General features: G+C 63.3%; 4 protein-coding genes across 5 annotated transcripts; 2 read left to right on the top strand and 2 right to left on the bottom strand.

Annotated features, from left to right (window-relative positions):
* Positions 1 to 35: 35 nt before the first annotated feature.
* On the top strand, positions 36 to 8659 carry AEBP1 (AE binding protein 1). Its single transcript, XM_085242874.1, is given in 22 exon segments — positions 36 to 330; positions 1365 to 1542; positions 1544 to 1713; positions 1716 to 1823; positions 1919 to 1990; positions 2088 to 2159; positions 2239 to 2328; positions 3070 to 3159; positions 3253 to 3342; positions 3516 to 3593; positions 3659 to 3733; positions 3808 to 3917; positions 4400 to 4539; positions 4626 to 4710; positions 4782 to 5087; positions 5158 to 5281; positions 6187 to 6383; positions 6780 to 6959; positions 7031 to 7373; positions 7510 to 7649; positions 7725 to 7824; positions 7902 to 8659. Coding segments are annotated over 22 exon segments (3525 nt in total). The 5' UTR covers positions 36 to 107; the 3' UTR covers positions 8456 to 8659.
* On the bottom strand, positions 8623 to 12438 carry POLD2 (DNA polymerase delta 2, accessory subunit). Its single transcript, XM_085242884.1, is given in 12 exon segments — positions 8623 to 8879; positions 8948 to 9049; positions 9125 to 9252; positions 9362 to 9476; positions 9479 to 9518; positions 9589 to 9669; positions 9753 to 9951; positions 10062 to 10176; positions 10249 to 10372; positions 10532 to 10653; positions 11220 to 11446; positions 12295 to 12438. Coding segments are annotated over 11 exon segments (1398 nt in total). The 5' UTR covers positions 11437 to 11446; positions 12295 to 12438; the 3' UTR covers positions 8623 to 8724.
* Positions 12439 to 12731: 293 nt separating this feature from the next.
* Positions 12732 to 14000, top strand: LOC100539384 (saposin-C-like). Its single transcript, XM_085242888.1, has 4 exons — positions 12732 to 12927; positions 13253 to 13359; positions 13472 to 13582; positions 13667 to 14000. The coding sequence occupies exons 1-4, from the start codon at positions 12888 to 12890 to the stop codon at positions 13829 to 13831; spliced, it is 423 nt and encodes a 140-aa protein (XP_085099014.1). The 5' UTR covers positions 12732 to 12887; the 3' UTR covers positions 13832 to 14000.
* An 827-nt stretch (positions 14001 to 14827) lies between these two features.
* Positions 14828 to 20675, bottom strand: GCK (glucokinase). Of its 2 annotated transcripts, none has more exons than XM_085242878.1 (11): positions 20308 to 20675; positions 19975 to 20005; positions 18701 to 18863; positions 18460 to 18614; positions 17824 to 17943; positions 17660 to 17755; positions 17386 to 17485; positions 17118 to 17301; positions 16876 to 17031; positions 15545 to 15778; positions 14828 to 15094 (listed from the first exon to the last, which is right to left on the bottom strand). In XM_085242878.1, exons 1-11 carry the CDS (start codon positions 20595 to 20597, stop codon positions 14950 to 14952), a joined length of 1674 nt encoding a protein of 557 aa, XP_085099004.1. In that variant the 5' UTR covers positions 20598 to 20675; the 3' UTR covers positions 14828 to 14949. The 2 variants fall into 2 exon arrangements, with proteins under 2 accessions (XP_085099004.1, XP_085099005.1); XM_085242879.1 differs by having other exon boundaries at positions 20304 to 20622.
* Between the last annotated feature and the right edge of the window lie 52 nt (positions 20676 to 20727).

Raw genomic sequence — 20727 nt, 5'->3', positions numbered from 1 at the left:
CCGGTCCCCCGCAGGGCGGTGCCGCCCCTCCCCTCCCCCCCCCCATCCCATCCCGTCCCGTCCCGTCCCGCTCCGCCCGGTGCCGCTCCGCCCGGTGCCGCTCCGCCATGCCGCCCCGCTCCGCCGCTTTGCTCCCGCTGCTGCTGCTGCTCCCGCTGCTGCCCGGGGCCGGGCCGGGCCCCGCCGCTCCCGCACTGACGGACGCGGAGATCGAAGAGTTCCTGCGCGGTTTCCTGGCGCCCGTGGACGGCGTTGCGGGAGGGGACGGCGACGATGTGCGGCTCGGAGCTCAGCCCGGGACCGGCGGGGAGCGGGGAGCGGGGAACGGCGGTGAGTGCGGGGCGGGGGGGTACGGGGGGCTGCGGGGGGGGTGATGGGATGGGGGTCGTGGGGTGGGAAAGTGGGACTGGGGGGAGGATGATGAGGTGGGGGGCATAGGGATGGGGGTAATGGAATGGAAGCGATGGGATGGGGGTCGTGGGGTGGGAATAATGGGATTGAAGGAGCTGGGAAAGTGATGGGGGTAATGGGGTGGGAATGGGGGACTGGGGAGGGAGGGAATGGGATGGGGATGGGGAGGGGAAAATGGGATAGAGGGAGCTGAGAGAGTGGTAATAGGATGGGGAAAATGGGGTGGTAATGGGCGGCTGGGGAGGGAGGGAATGGGGTGGGGGTAATGGGATTGAAGCAATGGGATGGGGGTAATGGGGTGGGAATGGGGAACTGGAGGGGATAATGGGGTGGGGGTATTGGGATGGAAGCGATGGGATGGGGGTAATGGGGTGGGACTGGGGAACTGGGGAGGGAGGAACTGGGATGGGGGTAATGGTATGGTGGTGATGGGGTGGGGTATAATGGGGTAGGGGTGATGGGGGGAGAACAGAGTACTGGGTGGGGAATAATGGGGTGTGAAGGGGTGAGGGGAACTGGGGTGGGGGTAATGGGATGGAAGTGATCGGATGGGTGTAATGGGATGGGAGTAATGGAGCGTGGGACACTGGAGTGGTGAAACTGGGATGGGAGGAACTGGAATGAGGACACTGGGATGGGGGAGAATTGAGGTGGGGGAAACTGGAGTAGGGGAACCGGGAGGCATTGAGGAGACTGGGATGGGAGAAACTGGGATGAGAGCACTGAAATGAAGGGAACTGGGATAAGGGGAAACAAGATAAGAGCACTGGGATGGGGGTAATGGCACAGGGGGATCTGGGGGGGAGGGGATGTGAAATGAGTTGGTGTGAACTGAGATTGACAGAACTGGAAGTACTGGGCTACAACTGGGAGCTGGGGGCACCGAGTGGGGGCACAGAGGTGGTTGGGGGCACTTGGCAGGGGGCTGCCTCCATCCCACCCTGCTCCCACAGAGCCCCCGCAGCGGCTGACGGAGCCCGAGGAACCCAAGAAGCCCAAGAAGGACAAAGGGCCCAAACCTACCAAGAAACCCAAAGAGAGAGCCCGGGGCTCCAAGAAGGACAGGGACAGGGATAAAAAGACCGACGGGGAGAAACCCCCCAAGAAACCCAAGGAGAAGCCCCCAAAGGCTCCGAAAAGCCCCCAAGGGCTCCAAGAAGCCCAAGGAGAAATCCCCCAAGGAGAGGCCCCCCAAGGAGAAACCCCCCAAGGAGAAGCCCCCCAAGGAGAAGCCCCCCAAGGCCACCAAGAAGCCCCTGGACACGAGGCCACCGCAGCCACCCGACACCCCCTGGGAGCCCCCACAGCCCCACAGCCCCCGCGGGGTGAGGACGGACCCGGGACATCGCTGTCTGTGGGGCAGCCGTGGGTCCCCGAGGAGAAGGAGGAGGAGGAGGATGGCAGAGACCGAGGTGAGCGGGGGGGCGGCACCAAGGGGCTCTTTTGGGGCAAAGCGCAACGCCAGCCATGTCCCACCCCGACACCCCTCCTGTGTCCCTGTCCCCAGAAGAGCTGGAGGAGCGGCCGACCCAGCGCTGGGAGTGGGGCCGGGAGGATCGACGCCCTGAGCCTGAGGCAGGTGAGAGCCACCCCGTGCCGCCACCTCCCTGTGCCCACCCCACATCCTAATGTCACCACCCGACCTCCGTGTCCCACGTCCCCGTGTCACCCTGCAGAGGTCCCCGAGGAGCCGGAGCCGCCGACGCTGGACTACAACGAGCAGTTGGAGCGGGAGGACTATGAGGACTGTATGGTGCTGGGGCTCACGGGGGACCGTGGGGTCTCATCCCCTCACGGCCCCACAATCAGTGTCCCCCTCTGCCCCAGTTGAGTACATCCGGCGGCAGCAGAAGCCCCGCAAACCCCCAAACAGGAGGAAACCCGACCGGGTCTGGCCCCAACCGGAGACGGCGCCTCGTCAGTGCAGGGACACGGGGATGGGGGTGACCCCAGGGCTGGGAGTGGGGTTTGGGGTCACCAGGGATGGGGAGGGCATGGGGACATCCCGGTGTGTGGGGGTGCAGGGAGCCCCATGGAGGCATGGCGATCCTACAGGGGTCATCGATGGGGACGTGGAGGTCCCTTATGTGGGCATTAGGACTCTATATAAGGGCACGGGGACCTCTAGAGGTAGAGGGATCCCATGGGGATGGGTGGGTTCCTGTGTGGAAATGGGGACGCTACACAACCAGAGACCCTATAGGCCCAGGGGGACCCTACAGGAGCGTGGGGATCCCATGGGACATCCAGGTTCCTGCAGGGGCATGGAGACTCCATGGGGGTTACAGGGATCCCATGGGATATGAACATTCCACAGGGATATATGGGTTTCTGCAGGGATGTGGGGACCCCATAATGGCATGTGAACTCAGCAGGGACATGAGAACCTCACAAGAGTTGCAGGGATCCTGTAGAGATGCGCAGGTTTCTTCAGGGACATGGGGACCCTATAGGGGCTATAGAGGATCCCAAAGGGACATGGAGGAGCCCATGGGATTGTAGGGATCTCATGGAGACAGAGGAAACCCTTCAGGGATGTGGGGACCCCATGTGATAAGGGGGGACCTCACAGTAGCATGAAGACACCGTAGGGACACGTTGACCCTGCAGGGGCATAGGGGACCCCATAGGCACCCCAAACCCTTTGGCCATCCCCAGCCACACCAGAGGAGCCCCCCGCACCGCTGCCCGGCCCCGTGACGGAGCGTGACTACGAGGAGGGCTGGGAGCGACCCGACTACGACGACTGTGAGTGACCCCCGGACCCATCCCCTGCTCCCAGGGGGCTCTGCAGGGTTCCAAGAGGCATCGCAGCCCCTCACTCCCATCCCCACCCCATAGTTGGCTACGGGCTGCTCCCACCGCCCAAGCCCAAGAAGCAGCCGGAGAAAGAGGAGGAGATGGAGACAGATGAGGAGAAGTTGAAGCCGTGTGAGAGGCAGTGGCACAGCCCTGTCCCCATCCCTATCTCCGACTGTCCTGTTTTTGTCCCTGTCTGATCCCTGTCCCTGTCCTATCCCTGTCCTTGTCCCTGTACCATCTCTATCCCTTTCCCATTCCCACATCTGTCCCTGTTCCCATCCCTTATGATGCTCTCCCACCAGGGAAGCCCAAGAAGGGCGGCAGCAGCAAGGAGGAGGAGGAGGATCCGTGGGCAGAGGAGAAGGGCCAGGACAGCAAAGGTGGGTGCCCCCAACCCTGCGTCCCCACTCAGCCTGTGCCCCGTCACTGTGGCCCTTTTCTCTAGGAAAAACCAAAAAGCCAGGTGGGAAGAAGTGGGAGCCAGATGAGGATGAGTTGGCACCACCAGAAGAGAAGACGAGTGAGTGTTCCCATCCCTGTGTTCAGGGCCACTACGCTGCAGTGCCATGGCCTTCCTGTCCCCTGTCCCCACAGGGTGCCCTCCCATCGGGATGGAGTCCCATCGTGTGGAGGATGACCAGATCCTGGCCTCTTCCATGCTGCGTCATGGGCTGGGTGCGCAGCGCGGCCGCCTCAACATGCAGGTGGGCGTCCATCCCGTCCCCATTCCGTATCCGCCTTCTCCCCTATCCCATCCCCATCCCTGTCCTGTCCCCATCTCATCCTATCCCATCCCTACCCGTGTTCCCATTCTGCCCCCATCCCATTCCACCCCCATCCTCATTCCGTCATCACCCCATTGCTATCTCAGTCCCTATCCTGTTCTACCGCATTGTCATCCCATCATCATTCCATTGCTATCTTGATCCCCATCCCCATCCCATCGTCACCCCATCACTGTCTCAATCCCTTTCCCTATTTCCTTTCCATCCCATCCCACCATGACTCCATCGCAATTTTAGTCCCTATCCCCATTCCCATTTCATCTCATCCCTATTCCATCATCACCGCATTGCTATCTCCATCCCCATCCTATCCTGTCCCCATCCCATCCCCATCCCATCTCCATCCCCATTCCTATCCCTGTCCCCACCTCACCCCATCCGTGTCCCCTTGCTGTCCCCAGGCGGGTCCCAACGAGGACGATTTCTTTGATGGTGCGTGGTGCGCAGAGGACGACAGCCGTGCACACTGGCTGGAGGTGGACACGCGCCGCACCACCAAGTTCACCGGCGTCATCACCCAGGGACGGGACTCCCAGATCCAGTACGGGGCCGGCGGGTGGCGGGGGGCTGCGGGGCTGAGGGTGGCACTGCGGGGGTCCCACGTTGTCCCCTTCGTCCCTCCTGCAGCGAGGACTTCGTCACCAGCTTCTACGTGGGCTTCAGCAACGACAGTCAGAACTGGGTGATGTACACCAACGGCTACGAGGAGATGGTACGGGGGGCACGGGGTGACGTGGGGACGCAATGGGGACACGGTGCCACCCCGCTGTGCCCCGTTCCCAGAAGTTCTATGGCAACGTGGACAAGGACACGCCGGTGCTGACCGAGTTCCCCGAGCCCATGGTGGCCCGCTACATCCGCGTGTATCCGCAGACGTGGAACGGCAGCCTGTGCCTGCGGCTGGAGGTGCTGGGCTGTCCCCTCTCCGTGAGTGGCAACGGGGAGGGGACACAGGGGCGGTGGACCCCGGGACACCGCGGCCACATCGCTGTCCCCGCAGCTGTCAGCAGTTACTATGCGCAGCAGAACGAGGTGACATCAGCCGACAACCTGGACTTCCGTCACCACAGCTACAAGGACATGAGGCAGGTGGGTTCGGTGGCACCGTCCCAGCCATGTCCCCACGCTGCCTCCCAGCGCCTGTCCTCTCCCCCCGCAGCTGATGAAGGTGGTGAATGAGGAGTGCCCCACCATCACCCGCATCTACAACATCGGCAAGAGCTCGCGTGGGCTGAAGATCTACGCCATGGAGATCTCTGACAACCCGGGGGAGCACGAGACGGGTGAGGGGGGGACGTGGGGGCACTGACCTGAGTTCTGTCACTGCTACACCCTTACTCCTGTGCCTTAAGGGAACCCTAACACTAATCCTGTCCCACTGCAGCAATGGCCAAAGCCTTACCCTGACATTAACCCTAACCCTACCCTAACCCTAACCCCAAATATAACCCTAACTCCAAATATAACCCTAACGATAACCTTCACCCTAACCCTAACACTAGCCCTAACCCTAACCCCAAATATAACCTTAACCATAACCCTAACCCTAAATGTAACCCTAACCATAACCCTACCCTAACTCTAACCCTAAATATAACCCTAACCCTTACCCTACCCTAGCCCTAGCCCTTACCAAAACACTGACCTCAACTCTAAATCTAAGCCTAACCATTATCCTAAATCCAAATGCAACCCTAAAACCAACCATAACTTTCACCCCTAATGCCAAACTTTACCCCCAACCTTAACTGTATACCTAACCCCAATGTTGGCCTAATCCACAACTCAACCCTAACCCTAAGCACTAATCGTAACCCTTACCTATGTGCTAACACCAAACCCTTACCCTAATTGCAAACTTTAACCCTAAATATTATCCAAACTCTAAAGCTAACCCTAATCCTAACCCTAAACCTGAACCTAAAACTAACTCTAGCCCTAACCTTAACCCTAGACTCTAAAGCTAACACTAGCCCTAAAGCTAACCCCAACCCTAACCATGACCCTAAATCTACAGCTAACCCTCACCCTAGCCTAACTAAAGCCGCCCCTAACCCTAACTCTGACCCCAAAGCCAACCCAGGCCCTGATCCCACCGGTGGCTGTGCTGCCCCATACGCAGTAGGGCTGGGTGGCCTCACCCCCACCCCACGCACCCCACACACCCCATAGCCATGGCTCCCCACAGGAGAGCCCGAGTTCCGCTACACGGCAGGGCTGCACGGCAACGAGGCGCTGGGCCGCGAGCTGCTGCTGCTGCTGATGCAGTTCCTGTGCAAGGAGTACCAGGATGGCAACCCCCGTGTGCGCAGCCTGGTCACTGAGACACGCATCCACCTCGTGCCAGCGCTCAACCCTGATGGCTACGAGCTGGCACAGGAGGCGGTGAGAGCGGGGAGCTGCGGGTGGTGGCACTGGGGAGGTGGTGGCATTGGGATGGTGGTGGCATTGGGATGGTAGCACTGTAGTGGTGACACTGGGATGGTAGACATGGGATGGTGGAGGCATTGGAGTGGTGGTGGCACTGGGATGGTAGCACTCAGATGGTGGCAGTGAGATGATTGTGGCAATCGGATGCTGGTGACACTGGATGATGTTGGCACTGGGATGGTAGCACTGGGGTGGTGGCTGTGGGACGGTGGTGGAATTGGGGTGGCGGCACTAAGACAGTAGTGTCACGTGGGAGGTGGTGGAAATGGGGCAGCGGTGGCACCAGGATGATGGTGGCACTGGGGTGGTGGTGGCACCGGGGCCACCGCGGGACTGTCACCGCTCCCTCAGGGCTCCGAGCTGGGCAACTGGGCGCTGGGCCACTGGACAGAGGAGGGCTTCGACCTCTTTGAGAACTTCCCTGACCTGACGTCCCCGCTGTGGGCAGCCGAGGAGCGGCAGTTGGTGCCGCACCGCTTCCCGGGCCACCACATCCCCATCCCGGAGCACTACCTGCAGGACGCCGCCGCGGTGAGGGGACACCCACCCCGCCAGCACGGCGGTGGCACAATGGGACGGGTGGCACAGCGTCCCCTCTCCAGGTGGCCGTGGAGACGCGAGCCGTCATGGCCTGGATGGAGAAGAACCCCTTTGTGCTGGGAGCCAACCTGCAGGGTGGGGAGAAGTTGGTCTCCTTCCCCTTCGACGCAGCGCGGCCCCACAGTGAGACCCCCGCAGCCCCGCGCCCGCTGGACGAGGATGAGGACGACGAGCAGCCCGAGGTGCACGAGACGCCCGACCATGCCGTGTTCCGCTGGCTGGCCATCTCCTACGCCTCGGCACACCTCACCATGACAGAGACCTTCCGCGGGGGCTGCCACGCGCAGGACGTCACCGACGCCATGGGCATCGTGCAGGGGGCCAAGTGGCGGCCCCGCGCCGGCAGTAAGTGGGCGTCGAGGTGGAACCCCTTGGACTGGTCTTAAGAGACGTTCCCACCTAAAGGATTCTGCTGTGACAATGAGCTGGGGGGTGGGGGAGGTGGTGACCTGCAGCACCGATCCCACTGGGATTTTGGCAGGCATGAATGACTTCAGCTACCTGCACACCAACTGCCTGGAGCTCTCCATCTACCTGGGCTGCGACAAGTTCCCCCATGAGAGCGAGCTGCAGCAGGAGTGGGAGAACAACAAAGAGTCGCTGCTCACCTTCATGGAGCAGGTAGGCAAGGGAAACCGGTGCCAGGAACTGGTAGCCTCATAACCAAACGTGCCACCCTCGTCCCCTTTTGTGCAGACCCACCGGGGGATCAAGGGTTTGGTGACGGACCAGCAGGGAGAGCCCATCGCCAATGCCACCATCGTGGTGAGCGGCGTCAAGCACAGCATCAGGACAGGTAGGAGCTGGGGTGGGATGTCACGGGATTGGCACGGCGACGGCCCCGCAGCCCCCTCACCCCCTCGCCACCCGCAGCCAGCGGCGGGGACTACTGGCGCATCCTGAACCCGGGCGAGTACCGCGTGTCGGCGCGGGCCGAGGGCTACAACCCCAGCACGAAGACCTGCAGCGTCTTCTACGACATCGGGGCCACGCAGTGCAACTTCGTGCTGGCGCGCTCCAACTGGAAGCGCATCCGCGAGATCATGGCCATGAACGGGAACCGGCCCATCCGCCGCGTGATACCCGGCCGCCCCATGACGCTCCGCGAGCGCCTGCGGCTGCGCCAGCGCCTGCGGCTCCGCCAGCGGCTCCGCGAGCGGATGAGGCTGCGGCGACTGAACGCCACCGCCGCCACCGCCTCTGTCCCCACGGCCCCGCCGCCCAGCACGGTGCTGCCCGTCCCGTTCAGCAGCACCACGAACGCGCCCTGGAGCCAGGAGCCGCCCACAGCAGGCACGTGGGAGATGGAGACCGAAACGGAGGTGGTGACCGAGCTGGTGACGGTGACGGAGATGTGGGATGCGGGCACGGGGACGGCGCAGCCCTTCACCACCGCAGAGACCTACACCGTGAACTTTGGCGATTAGGGGACGCCCGGCCCCTCGCTCCCGCCTCCTGGTGCTCTGTGTGGGCACCATCCCGTGCTCCTGGAGCCCCTGGGCTGGGCAGGCACACAGACACAGCCCCGTGCCCGGGCAGCTGGCGGTGGCACTGCGGCCGGGCACAGAGGAAGCGGGGCAGGGCCCTGGCGCGGTTTTGTTACACAAATAAACAAAGCTGTATTGGTAGCAGCACCGCATTGCTTCTCCCACCGTACAGCGCCAGAGGGGGATGAGGTGATGTCTGTGCCGTGCTGTCACTGCCCCACCTCCATGTCACTGTCATCCTCGGCACCAAAGACGGAGAAGCTGATGGGCTGGCAGCTGAGGTCGCGCAGGTTGACGAGGCAGGCGGTCTGCGTGGCACTAAAGGCTGGCACTGCCACCAGCAGCACCCGCTGCCCATCCTCCCCTGCAGGACAGGTGGGCGTCAAACACGAGGGGGGACGGGGATGGGGATGGGCAGCAGCAGGGACTCACCTGTCAGCAGCTTGGACTGGAACTTGGGCACGTTGCCGCAGAAGTAAACGTGTGGGCAGTCGGTGAGGATGAAGGGATCAGAGTTGTAGAAGGGGTAGCAGCCTGGAGGAGTAGAGTGAGCTGGGGAATCTGACCCTGTACCCCACTGCGTGGCACTGGGACCCCGCAGCCCCTTACCCAGTGTGTCGGGGGCCGTGGGGCTGATGTGTCCTGCCAGCAGCGTCCACTCCAGGATCTCCAGGTAGTCATCCATGCTGCTGTACTTGAAGATATCGCTGATGTTTTGCCCCGACGTCCCCAAAAATCTGTATTTTGAGGATTTGTACTCAGCACAACCTTGTTGTGCACTCAGTGCAACACCAGAACCCCACGCCACCAGTGGCATCCCAGCCTTGGTGACACTCCGTGCCTCACCGGACGCCATCCACGTCAGCCTGGTAAGGGTTGGTGACGAGCTGCAGTGTGGGGTAGGCGCTGGAGAGGGGCAGCATGCAGCGGTGCAGCGGCTGCTGTGGCAGCGTGTAGTTGGTGGGTCAAACTCTCCAGGCATCACGTCCACAGGCACGGAGCTCTGCAGGCAGAGTGGGGCTGTTGGGGGCCCGAGGGGCTGCGGGAGCCGCTCTGCCAGCCCAGGCACTCACACAGAGCTGCAGCAGGATCTCATCCAGCATCTTCACCGCCTCCACGCTGGCAGCTTGTGTCTTCTTGGTCAAATACTTGGCCTGCAGCAGTGAGGATGCGGTGAGGAGCATAATCTCTCTCCACCCCCCCCTCCCTCCTGCTGGGCCCCCCACTTTCACCATACCTTGTGCAGGCTGTCACGGCTCTGTGTGCTCTGGCTCAGAAGGTTCCCAGCCAGCAGGACGCGGGAGATGAGCGCAGCACAGCTCTGCTGGCCCTCAGCACCCAGCTGCCCCGTCACCGCATCCACCAGCAGCTGTGTGCCCAGCAGGGACTCGCCGCTGCCGCTGCCCAACCCCAGCCCGGAGGCCAGCAACACAAACCTGGGCAGGAGGTGGGCAGAAGACTGCAGCCCCCATTGTGTCCCTCCAGACGGATGGGACGAATGGTCCCCAGGGTACGGAGACACAGCAGGGATGCTACAAGGACTCACCTATCGGTGCTGGGCCCCTGCCACGGCAGCTGCGGGGGCAGGTGGGCGAAGCAGTGCTCCTCTACCACAAACTTCCCATCCTCCTGCTCGTGGCCATACACGGCGAGCACAGCGCCTGCAGCGAGTGGGGGAGCGCTCAGCCTCACCATCGCGCTCCAGGCCACCAGCACCCCATGCCATCCCCTACCTGTCACCAGCCTCGACGCCTCAATGCTCCCCGTCAGCTTGATGCGCTGCAGCTCGTCCTCCAGCACCAGCTCATCCGATGGGTCCACATACTTGGCCAGGGGGGGCTGCGGCACCAGGTTGTGCTGAGGGGGACACGACAAGAGCGATTCCCCAGGTTTGTGGGGTGCGTGGCCTCTTGGAGCTGCTCTCCAGCTGCGTGCCGGCGCCGGGCTGCTTTCACTTAGCGTGCCGCCAGCATGGCGGCCAAGGAGGAAGCAGCAGGGCGGGGGGGTCACCCCTACCTCCTCGTTGATCTCTTGCAGGATGGAGGGCTGCAGCCGCATGGCCTTGAAGAGCGTCCCCACCACGCAGCACCGCTCGCCTGCCTGCAGCTGGCACAGCTTCCGCAGCAGCACGCCATCACCTGCAGGGCCGTGTGGCTCAGCCTGTACCCACTGCTTCCTCCCCCCACCACGCTGCAACCGCTCCCCAAAACGCTCCCCTGGAGCTTCAAGGCCTCCGGAGCAAACCCCTCATCCTGTTTCAGTGCTGGGAAAGCAGCCATCGAAGGGTGTCCCCTTGTCTGGGGTCTCCCTCCAGGCTTTGTCACCCCACTGGGTTTTGGGGTGGGAAGTATATTGGGATGAGCGATGAGCCAGTCCCATACACAGAACGGGTGAGGGTTTGGCACTGGGATGGGATGAGAGGGGAGGGGGAAGCTGGGAACGGCACCAACAACACCAGGAATGTGATTGCCTGGAGGCAGGAAGCAGCCTGCTGAGCTGAGCACTCCTTCCCAGCTCCAACCCCCGCTCTGTGTGCCTTGGGGGGCAGCTCTGCGTTCCAAAAAGAAAAAGAGATCTCAGAAGCGCGCTGCACGCCACAGGACAATGGGACAGCATGTGGGGGTCCCTCGGGGGGAAAGGAAAAGTGGGGAGCAGCGAGGGACTGAGGGGTGACGATGAGGACGAGGGGCACGGGGGGTCTCACCCCATCGGAGCCGTGCCTGCTGCTCCAGGCGGGGCCGCATGCACAGCAGCCGCGTGGCGTAGAGGTGTGCGTACTGCCGGCCAAAGCTGCGCTCCCCCAGGCGGAAGGGCTGCGAGCGGTCGGCAAAGTCGCTACCGGCGCGGGGAAAGGTGGGGGGCTCGGCCGAGGGGGGGCCCAGCAGGGTGTGCCCCGGCTGGGGAGTGACCTCTGAGAACATGGCTGCAGGGCTGCAAGGTGAAGGGGAGTGTGAGGAACCCCAAAATGTGCCCCAAATGCCCTCGAAGTCTCCCGAACGTTGCTCCCCATCACTCTGGGGCACCTTAAGGCCCCCAAACGCCCCCCCTACAAATAACTCCATGGTACCTGAATGCCCCCCAAAGATTCTCTGGCACTTGAACCCTCCCCAGAATGCTCCCCCAGATCACACCCTGGTATCTAAAGTCCCTGAAGATGCTCCTTAACTTGCTGCCTGACATCTGAAATCCCCAAACTGCCTCTCCAGTCAATCCCTGGCACCTGCCCCCTCCCCTCCCCCCAATCACTCCCTGGTGCTCAAATTCCCCCAAGGTCCCTCAGTATCACTCCCTGGCAGACGAAGCCCCTCAAAACACTCCTTAAGCTCTCTGGCAACTGAAAACTCCCCACAGTGCCTCAAGAATCCCTGCCTGGCTCCTAATAACCCCCAACCCGCCCCCCAGGTCACTCCCCGGTATCTGCAGCCCCCTCAGATGATCCCCCCCCATCGCTCCGTACCACCCGAAGCCCCCGCGCTGCCCCTCCAAATCACCCCCTGGCAACCTAACCCTCCCCACATCTCCCCCTGTACCCGAATCCCCCCAGAGGACCCCCCCCAATCGCTCAGTGCCACCTAAAGCCCCCAGTTGCCCCCAGCCCTCCCTCCGGCCCCCGACCCCCCCAGAATCGCCCCCCGGTACCCGAATTCCCCCACAGTCCCCCCCCATCCGTCGCCGGTACACAAAGGCCCCCAAACGCCCCCAGAACCCCCCGAACACAACCCGGGACCCCCACCAGCCACCCCGGGCTCCCGCTACGACCCTCCCCCACGGTGACGTACGGGGTCAGAGGTCAGAGGTCACGGGGGGCCCGCCGCCTCCAGGCAGCGCGGAGGGCATCGGGGGTGTGGGGGGGATACGGAACGGCGCGAACTCGGGGAGCGGAAGTGGCGTAATCGCGGGGCGGAAGTGGCGTCAGAGTGGCGCGGCGCCATGGTAACCGCAGTGGCCGCGGGGGCGCCGTTGCCATAGTAACGGTGGGGCCTGGGCCTCCATCCCGCGCTGACCTCGCGGCCCCACGGATCCGCCGAGCCCCGCGCGTCCCGTCCGTCCCGAGGATGAGCGCCGGGCCCGTGTGACCTGAGCCCCTCGTGGGGCCTGCGGGCAGGGCGGCATCACCCGCACCGCTGTGTCTGCGGGGCCGCGCAGCGAGCAGGGCCCGGCGTGCCCCCCTCCCTCCCCTCTTCCTGCCGCGGTGACGCCCGAGGCGGAGGTGAGGGGCGGAGGTGTGGGGCAGAGAATCGGTCCCTCTCCATTTTAAGGCCTCGTTGGGTTTTCTCCACGCTGAGTGGCTCAGCCATCCCCACCGCACGGCCGCGGGGGCTATAAAGGCACGGGGTGGGACGCGGGGCTGAAGCCTGCGCTAAGGGACGGCATGGCTGCTGCTCTCATCGTGCTCCTGGCCCTGGGGGCTGGTATGAGGCTGCGGGCCTGGGAACAGCACCTGAGGGTGGGGGGCTGGGGGACACGTGGGGAAAACGTGGGGATGGGAACATGGGGTCGTGGGGCCAGAGTCTAGCATGGGGACATGGAGATAGTGGAGGTGACGGCATGGGGAAGGGGCTCTGTGTGGGAACCTGTGGACAGCGGGGATGGTGATGTTCAGTGGGGTCAGGAGCACATGGGGACAGGGTGGGTACTGGAGACACCCGGGGCACACAGGGATATCAGTGACCAGTGTATGCTCCAGCCCAGTGTTGGGTGGCTATGGGGCAGCGTGGTGACACCCTGCACCTCCAGCTGTGCAGGTGGCAGTGACTGAGCTGCCCCGTGATGAGCACCAGGACGTGGCTGCCGGGAGCCACTGGGAGCAGCAATGGCACCTGCTGGGGGACGGCTCAGCTGCGGTGAGGATGCGCCCTGGCCATGGGGCACGTTGTGGGGCGGCCCCACACCGGGTTGGGACATGGGGTGGGAGGATGGGTGGCAGCACCCTGAGGGTCTGTGTTGTCCGCACAGTGGGACGCAGCTGAAGGAGATGCAATGGGACCAGGCAAGGGGATTAAATGCAGAGCCTGTGTCGGTCTGGTGAAGAAGCTGCAGAAGATTGTAGGTGACGACCCTGATGAGGTGAGTGGGGTGTGCGGGGTCCTGGCGGGCTCAGGGGACCCAGCGGCTGCAGTCCCACTGACACCATGGGGCCGGGACCCATAGGAGGCCATCAACACAGCGCTGGACAAGGTGTGCGGTACAGGGAAACGCCAGAAGAGTATCTGCAGGCAGCTGGTGAAGAAGCTCCGGCAGCAGCTCAGCGATGCGCTGCAAAATGACGACGATCCCCGCTCTGTGTGCACCACCTTGGGGATGTGCAAGGGCTGAGCGCGGCCAGAGCCCACATCCTGTGCCCCACATCCTGTGCCAGAGCCCCACATCCTGTGTGCAGACCCCACATCCTGCGTGTGGACCCCAAAACGCAGACCCACAGTCCCGTCCCAGCCTTCCTCCCACTCCCTGTTCCCATGCAATAAAGCCGCTCACCTCTGCCGTCGCCCATTCGATTCGGGTTTTATTTGGCCACGGGGGCTCTGGGGATGGGGGCTGACGTGTGGAGACCTCAATGATGGGGCTGTGGCGGGCAGGTGCACAGCGAGCTTAGGGACGGGGTCACTGTGGGGACATGGGGACGTGCGGGTGGTGTGGTGATGAACGGGATGCGGTGATGGTGGGGACGCAGTGACGAGGGCCAGGCTGAGCCCAGCGGATCCTGTCCTGTTGTTCCCAGCCAGAGCACAGGAGATCCTTTTTTTGGCCACAGCCCACGAAAGCACAGGAGATGCTGCAGCTGATGGGACCAATCAGAGCATGGGATCCCATGGCAGGGGCTGTCTGCTCCTTCCCAGACCCCAGGGGTGCCCCCAGATGACCCCTGCCCCTAGGAGATCTCCATGCCCTGGGGTGCCACTCAGCAGCCCCAAACCCCCAGGGGGTCCCCAACCCCACGGGGCTCCATCCGCATGTGGCAGCCCCAGACCACCCCTGTAGGACACCCGAGGTGCCCTCATAACCCCTGTGGGATCACCGGACTGGGGGCCCCCAGTTTTTAGCCCCATGATGATTGCTCCGAGCTCCACACGGCGGCAAGAAATGGCACATGTCACCACAGGGCTGTCACCACCAGAACCGAGCGGGTTGGGATGCTGAATTCCACTGCTTGGGACCCCTGGGCCAGGGGGCCGTCAGGTTTGGGGTCACAGGGTGCTGCCCCACGGGTGGGGCCACGGCTCCCCCAGCGCTCCGTCCTCGTCCCCAGAATGGTCCAGGGGTCTCAGGGACGGGACACCGGAGTTGCACCACAGAGCAACGCTGGGACAGCGTTCCCAGAGGAGAAGTCCACGCCGACCCCGTTTATTGGGGAGCCCCGGCACCATCCCGGTGCCATCCGAGCCCTTCCCACATCAGTCCCGGCTCCTCGGCACATCCCCGCCGCCCAGTCCGCCTCACTGCCCCATCATGCACGCCATCTTGCAGGCCACGGCCGAGATGAGCGCAGCCCCGCGCCCGCTGCCCTCCTCCGACTGGATGAAGGTGATGTCGCAGCCGGGAGTCAGCTGTCGTACGGTGGCGTGGAAACGGTCCTTGAAGCTGTGGGGGGAGGAAGAAGGTTTGGGGTAGGGGTGGGAGTAGGGTTAGGGTTAGGATTACAGTTAGGGTTATGGTTGTGATTAGGGTTGTGGTTATGGTTAGGGTTAGGATTACATTTAGGATTAGGGTTATGGTCATGGTTAGGGTTAGGGTTAAGATTAGGGTTATGATTAGGGTTACTGGTTTGCTAGGGTTAGGGTTAGGATTAGGGTTAAGGTTAGGGTTACGGTCAGGATGGTGGCTAGAGCTAGGATTACGGTTTTGGTTACGGTTAGGGCTAGGATCATGGTTGCAATGAGGACTATGGCTAAGGTTAGAGTTATGCCTCAAGGTAGGGTTATGGACCGAGTTATGTCAAGGTTAGGGTTAGAAGGAGAACATGGAGCGTCAGGGCAAGAGGAAAGAGGAGGACGGAGGTTGGGAGGGGGTGACACCCCCCCACGGTCTCACCTGGGGTGCAGTTTGTAGACAGAGCCGTCCACCCCCACGGTGATCTTGAGGGTCTCCTGGCTGCGGCTCTCCCGCATGCGGTTGATGACGCCGGCCAGCCCAGCTGAGCACATCTGGGCAGCCCGTGTGGACACGCTCTCGCACACCATGCGCACGATGTCGCAGTCCGACCCCGAGGGCAGCAGCCCAAAGGCTGTGAGGATGTTGTAGATCTGCTTGCGGTCGCCTGAGTCGCTGCGGTGGGACAGAGCCGTGTGTAGAATGGGGGATGGCCATAGGGTGGTGTGGGGCACCAAAGTGGGGTGATGGGACTGGGAATCCAACTCTGGACAGCAGCGGAGGGCTGGTGTGGGCTGATGGGGCAGAGAATCCTAATGGGGATAGTTCTGGAGTGCTGGCATGGGATGAGAGAAAAGGGGGCCCCGCACTGGAGCGATGGGATAGGGGACACCAACCTAGGCCAGTAGGATAGGGGACTCCAATGTGGGCAGCTATAGAGGGCTGATGTGGGTGACAAGATTTGGGACAGCCATTAGAGTGAGTTGGGTGATGGCAAAGCAGACCCTGATGTAGGACGCTGGCGTGGGGAGATGGGGCTGGAGATCCTGATGTCCAGTGTGAGGCAACAAAGCAGGAAACCCCAATATGGGGCAGCTGTAGAGGGTTGTCACAGGATGATGACACAGGGGCCTCAATAAGGGGACAGTCAGAGACAGCTGTTGTAGGGTGATGGCACAGGGGACCCCTGTGTGGGACAGTCTCGCGTGGGGGTATGGGGGAGGGGACCCCAAAGTGAGGCAACGGGATAAGACAACAAAGTGGGATCATCAATGGGTAAGGGACTCCAGGGCAGTTGTAGAGGGCTGGTGTGGGGTGATGGGACACGACCCCAGTGTGGGACACTGGTGTGGGGAGATGGAGCAGGGCACCCCGGTGTGGGACACAGGAGAGTAATGAGCAGGGGAGCTCAATGTCTATCTTGAGGAAATGAGGTAGGGAACCCCAATTAGGGCAGTTGTAGAGGGTTGTCATGGGGTAATGGGATGGGGGACCCCAGTGTGGGGCAGTGGGACAGGGGAGCCACATGTGGGGCCGTTCTGGAAGGCTGCCATGGGGTGATGGGGCAGGGGACCTCAATGAGGGACAGACCAGCGTGGGGTTGAGAAATGACTTGGGGAACCCAATATGGGGCAGCTGCAGATTGCTGCCATGGAGCGATGGGACAGAGGACCCCGCACGGGGCAGCTGGGGAGAGAGGACGGGGACCTTAAGGTGGGGTGAGGGGACGGGAGCACCCACTGACACGAGGGACCCCCAGGGCCACCCCATACCTCTCCACCTGCGACACGAAGCGCGTCTCGAAGGCTCCGCGCGTCTTGAGCTTCTCGCAGGTCTGCCCGCTGAACAGCAGGTTCTCATCCACCAGCCGCAGCAGCACCAGCCGCACGATCTCCCCCATGTATTTGCCCCCGATGATCTTCTCGTAGCTGGGGACGGCGCAGCGTCAGGGCCCCGTTCCCCCCACCCCACATATTCCACATGGGGAAGGAGCCGCCGCCGCCCCACTCCTTACAGCTGCTGACCGGGGTTAAGCGAGGTCTCGTCCACCACGCGGTCGTATTCCAGCAGGAACTCGTCCAGCTCCCCTGATGCCCCAAATGCTCCCCACTCTGTGTTCACACACATGCGGCCCTCGTCGCCCTCCACCAGCTCCACGTTGTGCATCTCCTCCATGTAGCAGGCGTTGCAGCCCGTCCCTGCGGGGGTGGGGGACAGCGTTGGGGTCTGGGGCCGCTCCATGCCCCCCGGTGTCCCCCCGCTGTGGCCCCACGGCCCCTTACCCACGATCATGCCGACCTCGCAGCGGTGGTCCTCGTAGTAGCAGGAGATCATGGTGGCAACGGTGTCGTTCACCATGGCCACCACGTCCATCTCAAAGTCCTGCCAGAAGGGACACGGGGTGACGTGGGCACGGGATGGGGACACACGGTGAGGGTGGGCACGGGATGGGGACACACGTGGTGACTGCAGACCCAGGATGGGGACACACGCGATGACGGTGGGTCCCAGGGGAGGACACACATGATGACAGCGGGGCCGGGGGGGACGTCTCACCCCGCGCCGTTTGATGGCGTCCCGCAGCAGCCCCACCACGTTGTTCCCCTCCGCTCCTGAGGCCTTGAAGCCCTTGGTCCAGTTCAGCAGGATGCCCTGGGGGGCAAGGAGCATGGGTGGGGGTCGCAGTGGCTCCGTGTCCCCCCGCCCTGCCGTCCCCTCACCTTGTCAATGTCCTCGTGCCGCACGGGGAAGGAGAAGGTGAAGCCCAGGGGCAGCTTTTTGTGCTTCATCTGGTGCTTGTCCAGGAAGTCAGAGATGCACTCCGAGATGTAGTCGAAGAGCTGGGGGCGGCAGGAGGGATGTCACTGCAGTGTCCCCATCCCTGGTGCTGCTGTGGCCCCATCACCCCACCCCAGCACCACCATACGCACACCGCTCCATCCCCAGAGCTGCCACAGCCCTGCCATCACCACCAGCACCAGCACTGTCATGTCCCCACTGCCCTGTCCCCAGTGCCACCACATCCCTGTCACCAGCGTCACTTCATCCCCAGCACCACCACGTCCCAGTATCCTCATTCACTGCATCACCATGTCCCCATCACCCCGTCCCCACTGCCATCATGACCCCATCACCCCATCTCCAGTGCCACTGTGTCCCGGCCGCCCTGTCTATCCTGAGCATCACCAAGTCCATACCACCCCATCCCTGGAGCCGTCGTGTCCCCACCACCCCATCCCCACTGCCACCATGTCCTCATCACCCCATCCCCAGAGCCACCGTGTCCCCAGACTGGACACCACAGGGGGGACACCTCTCCTCCACCAGCAGCGAGGACCCCCTTGGACCCCACTCACCATTTCGGCCGTCCCCGTCATGGCGTCCTCAGGGATGGAGTACATCTGGTGCTTCGTCTTCACCTTCCACTGCCCCTCCTCGCCCTCGCCCACTTTCACCAGCATCACACGGAAGTTGGTGCCGCCCAGGTCCAGCGAGAGGAAATCCCCGACCTCTGCAGCACAGCGTGGACACGTGGGGCATCCTGCCATCCTGCTGCTCCCACAGCCCGGGGGTGGGCTCAGCCCCACGGCTCCTTACCCGACCCCTCCGGCGTGGAGCGCACGTAGGTGGGCAGCATTTTGACCGACGCCTCCTCGTGCGTCTCCAGCTTCAGCCCGCGGTCCATCTCCTTCTGCATGCGGTGCATCACCTTCCGCAGGTCCTCCTCCTTCAGACGGAACTCCGACAGGATCTGCTCCACCTGCGGGGTTTCCCGGGGCCGTGGGACCCCCGGCAGAGAGCGCTGAGGACCCCAATCCCCCCCATCCCCCCGCTGCCATCCCTGCTGTTTTCCTCCCCGCCGTGCCACGGCCCCGCAGCCAGCTGTGCTCGCTGCATTTAGGCCTCATTAGTCAGCGGGCCCAGGCTGCGAGCGCCGGGGCTGTTTTCCTGCGGCTGCTGCTTTGCAAAGGGGCAAAACAACGGAGCCTTTGGGGTGACCCCAACGGAGCCTTCAATACAATCCCAAGGGAGTCTTCAGGGTGACCCCAACAGAAACTTTGGGGTGACTCCAATGGAGCCCTTGAGATGACCCCAACGGAGCCTTCAGGGTGAGCCCCACAGCACCTTTGGGGTGATCTCAATGGAGCCTTCAGAGTGACCCCAACGGAGTCCTTGAGGTGACCCCAATGGAACTTTCAGGGTGACTCCAAAAGAATCTTTGGGGATATCCCAATGGAGCCTTCAGGGTGACCCCAACAGCACCTCTGGGGTGACCTCAATGGGGCCTTCAGGGTGACCCCAATGGCACCTTTGTGGTGACACAGAGCCACCCCACACTGCTGGGCACTGCTCCTCGCTGAATCCTCCCCCATTCCTCCCTGCACCATCCCAGGTGCCCTTCCCACCCGAAGCCCTGTGAGTCCAACTTCTGGGTCTCAGCCCCAAGCCCCCCCATGGGGACACGGCACTGTGGTCTCAGGGTTAGGAGCACCACAAGGAGAAGCACAGCTGACGGCACCCCACGTGCAACCCCCTGCCCTCCTGCCACCCCCTCCCCACGGTGCTGACCCCACAGCTCTCTGCTCCTGATGTGGGGCTTTGCTATGCATTCGGGTCTGCCCTTTCCCACCCAACACCAGTGCAGGATGCAGGGTCCCGCTGGGCTCTTCCTGGGGTCGGAGCCCACGTGCCCCATGCAATGCCTGGCGCTCAGCACCCACAGCCCAACCTCCCAGTACCTCAGCCCAGCACAAGTGGGCCCGGCCATAGGGCCATGGGGCTATGTGGCTATGGGGCTATGGTGCTACGGAAGTATGGGGCCATGGGGTTATGGTGCTATGGGGCTATAGGGCCATGGTGCTGGAGCTCACCTTCTCCTGCCGCCAGCTCTCCATCCTGCTCCTGTGGTCCAACATGGGGGCAGCCGTCGGCGCGGGCCGGACACCGCTGTCCCCCCGCGTCCCCCTGTGTGCCCCCCACCCGGATCTCCGCCCTTAGCTCATGGGGTGCCCCCGGTGCCCCCCACAGCCGTCCTGTCAGGAGGGCTCGGGCCCGGCTCCCCACATCCCGGGGCGGCCCTCGGGGTGCGGGGTGCCCGCAGGCCCTTCTCCTGCTCTGCCTGCTGCCCCGTGGGGCGGTGGGAAGGCCGTGGGCGCCCGGCGGAGTGGTGCAGCCCGTCAGCGGGCGGCAGTTGTCATACCAACCACTCCGTGTCCTGGTCACCACCGCCAGCTCTCCAGCGGTCCCATGGAGACGGGCGACCGCGGCTCCGTGACAAAGGTGACAGTGCGACGGCCGCGGGCCCCACGGCGCCGGGGGGAGCCCCACGTGGGGCCCAATCAGCGTGGCCCCCCAGGATGACCCCATAGCGCTGTCCCGTAGCGCGGTGCCTGCCCCACAGCGGGGTGAAGCTGTGGGGTCGTGAGGGGCGGCTTAGGGAGCACCGGGGGGCTGCCCCACAGGGCTCCCATTCTGTGGGGTGAAGCTGCCCCATGGGGCCGGCCCCACACCAGAGGCCACGCCCATCTCGGAAGCCCCGCCCACACTTCAGGCCACGCCCACCGGACGGACACGCCCTATAGGCCACGCCCCCTACGCAGACCGCACCCCCAATCGTTTCCCCC

Source organism: Meleagris gallopavo, chromosome 24, assembly GCF_905368555.1.
Source record: "Meleagris gallopavo chromosome 24, MGAL_WU_HG_1.1, whole genome shotgun sequence".
Classification (NCBI taxonomy): domain Eukaryota; kingdom Metazoa; phylum Chordata; class Aves; order Galliformes; family Phasianidae; genus Meleagris; species Meleagris gallopavo.
This window is presented reverse-complemented; position numbering and strand designations above follow the sequence as displayed.